Here is a 9956-nt window from a genome sequence, read left to right on the forward strand (position 1 = left end):
GAACAAAAAGCAATAAAATAGTGAAAATAATCTGTAAAATAGTCTGTAAATGCTTTAATATTTTTTTTATAAAAATGTTTATAATTGCTTATAAAATATATACACACATACATGTACCATAAATAGGAAATATAATTATGAATACATTTGTTTGGCTGTTTATTTGTTTAGTTAGCTTTAAAAAAAAATTAAATATCAAACATGCATTTTTTTTGCCTTTTATAGTCTTACATATTAAATGTGGTACAGACTCTTTTGTTATCAGACAGCATATTTTAGATGTGTATTTCACCAAGAATAAAACTCTGAATACCTCTGGAATATGGTTTATTATTTGTGTGTGCTTTCTTTCTATAAACAAGCACATTTGAGATTGTAGACACAGCAATGTGTTAACAGGACTTTTATTTTGATCTGGTGGTGTGACGTCACAAGGCCGCGCCGCGCTCCTGCGTCTAGAATCAGCTGAAGACAGGTTTATGTTTTTAATTATCTAAAGTGTTTAAATCGATACAACACGTTCCGTATACTTTATAGTTTTTACAAGCGAAGTAAGTTGATTTATTATTATTGATTAGCATTATAATACACTATCTAACATTAATGAATGCTATTTTGAGTTAAACCTCATTCACACAATAATAACAGAAACGGTGCGTCCCATTTCTCTCCCTATATCGTGAGTCAGTTCATCGTAATCCGTCACTGGCACGTACTGATGAAGAAACGGTGCTTTTTGAAACGCCGAGTCAATTGAGTCAAATGATTCGCAAAATGATTCACTGTTTTGAATCGCTCGAATCGCCGACTCCTGTTGCTCAAAACAGTGTAAATGCAAAGAGAACAAGCCTTGTAGTCAAAAGTAAGATATTCAATGACAATTTTTACAATGAATAGCATTTTTGAAAGTGTAATCTCTATATTAAATTATTAAATAACTATAATATTGATCAAAACTAAATGTGTATTTTTTGTTCTTTTATTCATTTGTTTATTATTATTGTTATTATTATTATTTATGGTCAAAGTTTTCTGTTTTCAGCTAATCACGTGATTCAAGGTCATTGACTATCACTCTGACTGACCGACTCCTAGTTGACCCATATATTTAGTTTTTTCTTTCTTTCTGTTAATTATTTTAATCTCAAACAGGACAAAGTGTCCAAACACACAGAAAAACTGCTGTCCATGTGACACACTATTATAAAGATGGCATTTATTAAAAAGGAGATTGAAGACATGAAGATTGAAGAAGCATTCAGAGTCAAACATGAAGATACTGATGAACAAACAGGTTGGTTTTCATTCTCAAAGCTGAATTACTTTGTCCTGTACATTTTCTAAATTTTTTTCTTCAAGTGCTCTTAAAATGTCAATTTCTACTCTCATTTTAGTGCTCTGATTTGAACTCTGTTTAAAGAGTCATGTCTCATTTCATTCTGCAATGTAAATGGCTGAGTAAAATCTTTGCAAATGAAATAAATAACTACACATGGAAGTCTTTTGAAATGGTTCTTATGCTTAATATTAAAGGTGGAACAGACCTTATATTAGGTCACCCTAAATATATAATATAAATATATATTCAAGTAATTAATTTATATAATATTTATATATAATTTATGCAGTTATTTGACTAGTTGAATTGCCTAAATGCCCCTAACTATCAGTTTTTACTTTACAGAGAACATTTGCAAGACCATTTACCAGTAGACATTCATTAAAGCAACTGTGTCCCCATGCACAATACCCTTCATGATTAAATAATGTACCTTACATAACATCTATAGATTGACGTTGAGAAGGGCAGGCTAGATTTGCCCATATTTCAGCACTGGTGAATTTCAGATGTTTCTTCACTCCACCAAACATTTTGTGTTTATGAAGAATGGAAGCTGAGAAGTCTTGAAGGAAATAAGAAGATGCAGTAACTTATTTCTGCGAATCTCCACATTTTTATGACATCCATCATTTTGAGAGATTTCAACTATAGCACATCTGTTTTTCTGGTTTTTAGACAAGAAATTTAAATAATCAAATAATAAATAGGATATTAAAAATAGGAAATTATTCTTATTATTCCAAGCATATGACATTTTATTTATTTTTAACATTTTAACAGACAATCATGTGACTCCCAGGATTATAGGATCACTGAACTTGCTTCTCCACCATGAATAATCCACAATCAAATCTGAGTGTTATCACTGAGGTGCCATGTAAATTTATTTTTACAGAAGTGGAAAACGATTACCATCTGATAATGGTTTACAATGTTAGGGTTGTGGAACTAAGCAGATATTGACCCTAAGAAGTGCAAAGAGCCCTTACGGTGCGTTCACACTGGCACGTAGTGAGCGTTTTCAATTCATTCATGTGGAAGTTGAGCGTAAACGGCCGTGTGGTGCATTTTGGGATTGGAAGTGTTGCGGAGAAAGCGTTGAGAGCGGCTGAGAGCGTCAAAAGGTTGGGCATTCCTCAACTTTATGCAAATTTCGAGCGCAAAATTGAAAAAGTTACGCAAAAGTAAATGTACTTTGCATGTTGTTATTATACGCTAAAGTTTTGTTTGCGAACCGCCGTTAAAAGAAGACAATGGAACGTAAATAGGGTGTGAACATTGTTTTTCAGAGGCGTGCTCTGCCCTAAATTTGACACACCCCAAAGCAGTGGCGTTGTAGCGTTGCCAGCGGCACTGAGCACAAATTTGACGCTGTAGTGTGAACGCACCGTTATGGTGCGTTCACACCGGACGCGAATGAAGCGGCAAGCTCGAGTGATTTACATGTTAAGTCAATGCAAAGACTCGAATAGCATTCCTGCGGCGCGAAACGCGCGAATGAGGCGGCGCGCATTGAGCGTTTCAAGCGACAAAAATCTGAACTTTGGCGAAAATCCGCGCCGCGTTAACCAATCAGGAGCTTGCTCTAGTAGTGACGGAGGCAGAAATCAGAAACAACAACGGAGGACAAAATCACTGTTGCTGTCTGTGGATACTCGGAGCTGTACAATACATCTTTGGACTTTTGTAGAAACATGAATAAAAAGGATCTTGCTAGGAAGAAAGTGAGTGAAGAGGTCGGACAATCTGGTAAGTTTTAAAAAACGCTCTTTACTCAATTTGACCTACATATACATACATATTGAGACTACAAGCAAGCTAAAGCTGGCAAATTGAGCTCATTCACCTATTTTACAACTACTTTCCCGCTGACGAGTGGCAGAAGCCCCTCCCATGATGCAAATTCACGTCTGCTGTGAAGAAAATGTCACGCGCGAATGACGCGAGTAAACTCAAATGTTCAAGCGTTCAACTACGCGCAAGTCGCGTCCGGTGTGAACGCACCATTGGAAAGCATGTGTGCATATACAACACTGATCTAATAGGACTAGAAGAGAAGTGTAGCCACAATCAGATGGCACAAGCAGGTCATTTGTAACCTAACCACTGAGGAGCACATCTAAAGCACCAGCATCCAGTAAAAAACTCTTGTGCTTTAAAGCCAAATACACACAGGTTCTCTCTGTATTTCTCAGTATTAAAGCCGTTTTGAAATACGGTTTGAATGTATTTGCTTGCAGGATCCTTGGACTGAAAAGTTTACAGGGATTCACCAGAAATTTCTGATTGTAACAGCCTACTTAATTTAATTTTTACCATATTGATTTACAGTTACATTATAATATATGGATTTAAAGTAGTAATTCACTAAAGTAGTAAATCACTAATTATTTAATATTTTACCACTCTGCGCACCTCCCCTTACATGCTCTCACATATGAACAGGCAGCATCTCTGTCACTGTCTGCATCCTCTGACTGGGGTTGGGGGACAGAACAAGGTGCATCAGAAGCAATCATCAAACATATTTCAACACCCTGGTCCTGACCACGTAACTGTCTTTAGTTGGTGTTTGTAAGGGACTTTTGCATTTATTCACATATGATTGAATTAGCTATTCATGTGGTGCACTGTCATGATTTTGGCTAATGCGGGACACTACTGAATGATTCGCATCAGAGGGGATTTAGAAGTGGGTATGCGCAAAGCCCCCTGATAAAGAAGTGGGTATATGCCGCTGGTTTTGATGCTTAATGTTTTGCTAATGTTAATGTTTTAATCTGTTGCTTTGTGCCATTAAATTGGTGTTAATTTTTATTTGTCTTTTTTCACATTAGACCCGATTGTGCTGAAAGAGGAGAGTCAAGAACTGAATGGAATGAAAGACAAAAGTCAATATAAGGATCAACATGATTTTATAACTGGAGAAAAATCTTTAAGTTGCTCACAAAGTGAAATTACTTCCTCAAGAAAAATGAACCAAAAGACAGGGAGGAGTAGTTATACGTGCCAACAATGTGGAAAGTGTTTCAGTTATAATGGAAACCTTGAAGCCCACATGAGTGTTCACACTGGAGAGAAGCCTTACACCTGCCCACAGTGTGGAAGAAGTTTCAACAGGAAAGGAAACCTTAACTCCCACATGACAGTTCACACTGGAATGAGCCTTTTCACCTGCCAACAGTGTGGAGTAAGTTTCACTCAAAAAGGAAGCTTTAACAGACACATGAGAATTCACAATGGAGAGAAGCCCTACATGTGTGATCAGTGTGGAAAGGGTTTTGATCAACATGAAAACCTTGAAGTCCATTTGAGAACTCACAGAGAGAATCCCTACACATGCCCTCAGTGTGGAAAGAGTTTCCATCGAAACCAACACTTTGAAGACCACATGAGAATCCACTCTGGGAAGCAACCCTTCACATGTCCTCAGTGTGGAAAGAGGTTTAATCATAAACGACGATTTGAAGAGCACATAAGAGTTCACACAGGAGAAAAGCCTTTCACCTGCCAGCAATGTGGAAAGAGTTTCAACCAAAAAGGATCCCTTAACCGGCACATGAGAGTTCACACTGGAGAAAACCCATTTAAATGTGGCCACTGTGGAAGGCGTTTCAGATATAAAGCAGGCCTTAAATACCACATGCGCCGTCACATGTGAAATAACTGTTTTTATGTCATCAGTGTGGAATTGTGGAAAGTTTCACAGACAAGAAACATCTTAGGATTCATGTAATAACACCAAAAAGATAGAGTTAAAAATACCTTAGCAGCAGATTTGGTCCTGGGTTTAAAAATTGTTTTGGTTGATCGGATCACAAATAAACAGCCTCTGTTTCACAGTCTCTTTTGTCCACTTCTGTCCCCATTTTTGGGGTTATGGTTTTTCATATGTTTAAATCAGCTAATTGTTTGTTGAGAGTCAAATGCCTACTAAATAAAAGTGCATATACTGGTGCTGTTGGTTCTAAAGAAGGCATATGACGTAGTTGAACCACCAGGTTCTTTTAGCCAAATTAACATTTTTGGAAGACTTAAATAATTCTGATAAAATCTTATCTTTTTAAATAGGAAACAACATATGTGTATTGATGGTACAAAGTCATCTTACCTTGATTGCCCCACTGGGGTTCCACAAGGCTCTATCTTGGGACTTATTTTATTATAATATTGATTTACCTGGAGTATGTACAGATGTAAATGTTCACATGTATGCAGATGATATAGTAATTTTCACCTTTGTAACTAATTGAGAGGAGGGTTCAATCACCTTAACTACTGCTATGGAAAATGTTCAGGACTGGCTTACCAAATTATATTTACTATTAAACAACAACAACAAAATACAAAATCAATAAAATTGCTAGATAACAAACAATTTTTCTTTAACTATTGTAACATTCTTTAAAAAAAACCACACAATTTATTTAGAAAATTAAAAAAAAAATCTAAATATGCCTGAAATATTTTTAAAGTACGTTGTGGTCTTGCCACACCTCATAAAACAGATTATGATATTGGTACCAGGTCTGTCATTGGAGGAGATTGTGAGGTGCCATACCGCCTTATCATACTTTCAAAAATCAGTGGCAGTTTTGGCAGTGGCTCATAACAAATCAGTTGTGTAAGTGTAAATTGTTTTGGAGTATTTTGTTTTCTGTATGAAGTTTGTATGTATATTTGATGTGTTATTGTTTGTACCTGTCTAGGGTCTGTGAATATAAATTATCAATGTTGCTATAATTCAGCTTACATACATTCTATATTTTATTCAAATGTTCATTAGAATGCATTGTCCCTATCAAAACTGCATTTCATGATATTTAGAAATAATAATGGTTTAAATACCACATCTTTTGAACATCATTTATTTTTATTACAGCAGCAACTGCATTACATTTAAACTGAATACAGAATCAACCAATGATTGAAATACTGTCTTGTCTCCAGGAATTAAAAGCTAAATTCCTTTACAGCGAAACCATTAAAAACTACTTTAAAACAGTATGAATGAGCTAAAACTATGAGAGTAAAGGGGGTTCAAATGTTACACTAATCTAAACACAAGATCAGCAGTATTCTTCTGATTCTTTGAGACCAAATTGAAGACTAATACTTTGAATCTGAGCAGTTAAACAGCTCCATGTCCATCTTCTCAACACAAATCAATTCGGTGAATCAGGTTCAACAGATCTGAGCTGCATTTGGACACCAGTTTCAGGATCCCTGAGAGAATCAGATTCAGCAGATGAAGATTCACAGAGTCTCAAATGAAATGTAAATGTTAATGTGATCCAGTCAAACTCAGTTTAAGTCTTTCTTTCTCTTGATTCACTCACATTTTTTTCTGAATCATTGTGCGGAAATACATTCTGAAAGCATCTGACAACAGATTGAAGTAGATTATTAAATACTGCTATATTCATCAAACTATTTTCTTTTTATAGAGAGATTTTACAGCTTAGGCCACAGATTACATAAATAAATATAAATATAATATGACTTTATATCAGAAGCGTAATGGTCTGTTAAAAAAGATCAAATCATTAACAGTGTTTTCACTTATATTACTCTTTGTTTCTAACAATCATATAAATCATTATTTAGTGACTAGAGGCTTTCTGACAAATTAAACACTCACTTCTCACCTGAGTTTATTTTCCCGCCACAAGAAACAAATCAAGATGATGGTAAGGAAGATGAATAAAATAACAGCCACTGATCTATACAGGAAATGACGAAATATACAATCAGCTGTTCAGTAACAATATAAGTGAACAGTTTTAGAAAGCACAAACCACACAGGTTTACGTTTCATAATCTTAATGTGATCTTAATGTAAGTATTTTAAAACATGACTGATTGATATAAAATAAATAGTTTCACCTGAGTGCTGGAGAGTCTCTTCATTAAGATTATCTTAAACACACACACACACACTGGTTTACATGTTTTATGGGGACATTCCATAGGCATAATGGTTTTTATACTGTACAAACCGTACTTTCTATGGCCCTACACCTACCCTACACCTAAACCTAGCCCTCACAGGAGATTGTGCACACTTTTACTTCCTCAAAAAAACTCATTGTGCATGATTTATAAGCCTGTTTCCTCATGGGGACCTGAGAAATGTCCCCACAAGGTCAAAATTTACTGGTATTCCTATCTTTGTGGGGTCCCCACAACGTGATGAATACCAGGTACACACACACACACACACACACACACACACACACATTGGTGATAAATGCGAGCCAATGTGAGAGTAAAGATTGTTGAAACTGGATTGAGTGTGAATCAGATCTGCAGTGTTTCATTAGTGAATAATCAGACATTTATCAGCTGAAACTCACCTGATTTTTGAGTCACTGCAGTTTCGTTCCTGACTGAAAAACACCTTCACAATCATCATCATTCACTTGAAGATTCACAGAAGATTCAGTTCAACACAGAGTTTGATCTCAATCAGGACACACTTATGTGTTTTACTGTTCCTCTCACCTCTGAATGCAGTCACTATATTGAAATGACGCTGGAATTAAAGAAGGAAGCATTAGAGAATTATGTATAATGTTCATAAAGGGTTAAAAATGAAAACAGATTAGTGTTAAGTGGGATATTGAGGTGATTTACTCCATCAGCAGAATCACAGATGATCTCATGATTCAGATTCACACAGCGAGACGTGACGAGACGATCAGATGAGACAGAAATAACAGGATCGATCAGTCTTTGAGGTTCTGATGGACCTACTATCAGACACCTGTCCTGAACAAATAAAACACCATCAGATCATGAGTTTGTGAATATAATAGTGTAGTTTGAGGACAGAAACACACTCACCTGTAAATGCCAGCTCTGCTGGAATCCTGAAATGTTTTCCTCAAAAAACACCATTTCTTTACGACTGAAGAAAGAAAAACATGAACATCTTGGATGACAATGGGGTGAGTACATTATCTGTACATTTTTGTTCTGAAAGTGAACTATTCCTTTAACAGACGACAGAGGGCGCTAATGTCACTATTCAAACAATATAAAACACCTGATGTCATGCCAGATGTCCAAATCCACTTCGTTCAGATTTTCTGAAATTTGCCACTGGGTCTGATGTTTCTATAGTAATGTCTCTTTAGATCTAAATTAATTTAGGGTAAATCAATGGCCAGTCTTTGGTCACATTAATCTATTTGTTCTAGAGCTAATAGTTTTGGTTGAGTCTCATAACTTTAATCACAGTAAATTATTTGTGAATTGTTCTAAAAGTGAACTAATCCTTTAACAGTATTTATATCATCATTTACCTCTGATACACAGCAATATCCAGCTGTCCTAGGCGTGCTCAGCATCCGGCGCTTTACCTGTGTACGCGCTCTGGCGTAGTATACGCAAATGCCGGAAGGAGAAAAATTATTCGCTGCAGACCTTCCACACTTTTACTAAGTATATGGGTGTGTTGATATTAGAGTGCGGATCGGGCCACATTTTTCTGTCCGAGCCCGGCCCGCGTCCGACAGAGCTGTAACTGAACCCGACCCGAGCTCGACAGGCATTAAGATATTTATGTCCGAGCCCGATCCCAGCCCGACACAGTTAAAATTGATTTTTTATTCTCATACTAATGACACATGCACTTTTTTGTGTGGAAAGCCCGCTTTTATTAAGCAACTGTAGGAAGGCGTTCGGATTACGCACGTCTTTCGTTGTCCTGGCTAGTTTGACACATTTGCGCACACAGGAAGATAGATTTGGGGTAATATTTTACATTTATTTTAATCACAAAAACGAACCTTTGCATCAAGTGAAACAGGTAACGTCAGGCTCGGGTCGGGTATCCATCCTCTAGTTGATATCCAACCAAAGAGCAAGCAACCATAACTTTAAGCGATCAGGCTAAGAAGTTGGGAATCGGTGAACAGCCCCAGATGAGTTCACGCAAGCAAACATAATCATTCAGCTTTAAATTGGTTTGAACAATCAGGATAAATGCAAGTAATTACCATTATGAATAGCCGCTATACCCACAATCTCTGTGCACTGTGTAAACAATGAGTTTCGTATACATGTGACAGAACGCTTCCAGCATTTGGGTATACTACGCCAGAGCGTGTACACAGGTAACGCGCCAGATGCTGAGCACGCGAACTGGACAGCTGGATATTGCTAAGCTGGGTACACAGACAAACATAAAATTTTCATTTTTAGATGAACAATCCCTTTAAGAGCAAAGACAAAAATAGGGACCAAACATGTTTTTCCAGTGGTAAAAGTGGCCTCCTTTCACATTTGTGACATCAACCTCTCCACAATCGTGTTTGCCACAAACTCTGAGCGTTTTTTAGTTTTCATGTATCTCATATAATCAAGTCAAATAGTGGTTAACATATTTCATAAAGAAACACAGCATTATACATAAATTCAAAACAATATTAACAGAAGCATGAATGAGAACATACCTGCATGAATAAAAGAACAAATCAAAACAAGCTTAAATCTGTATCCATGTTTTACATTTGTGATATCAACCTATTAGTCAAAGGAATTGTTAACCACGAAGCTTGCACACTTATGCTTGTGTAGGATCTTGGTCATGTGAGTCGCAGATGATTAT

General features: G+C 36.5%; 1 protein-coding gene across 1 annotated transcript; it reads left to right on the forward strand.

Moving 5' to 3' along the window:
- Nucleotides 1–3238: 3238 nt before the first annotated feature.
- LOC141340852 (uncharacterized) lies at nt 3239–5003 on the forward strand. The gene is made up of 2 exons (XM_073845944.1): nt 3239–3250; nt 4329–5003. The coding sequence occupies exons 1-2, from the start codon at nt 3239–3241 to the stop codon at nt 5001–5003; spliced, it is 687 nt and encodes a 228-aa protein (XP_073702045.1).
- Nucleotides 5004–9956: the final 4953 nt, after the last annotated feature.

This window comes from Garra rufa, chromosome 1 (assembly GCF_049309525.1).
Source record: "Garra rufa chromosome 1, GarRuf1.0, whole genome shotgun sequence".
Lineage (NCBI taxonomy): Eukaryota > Metazoa > Chordata > Actinopteri > Cypriniformes > Cyprinidae > Garra > Garra rufa.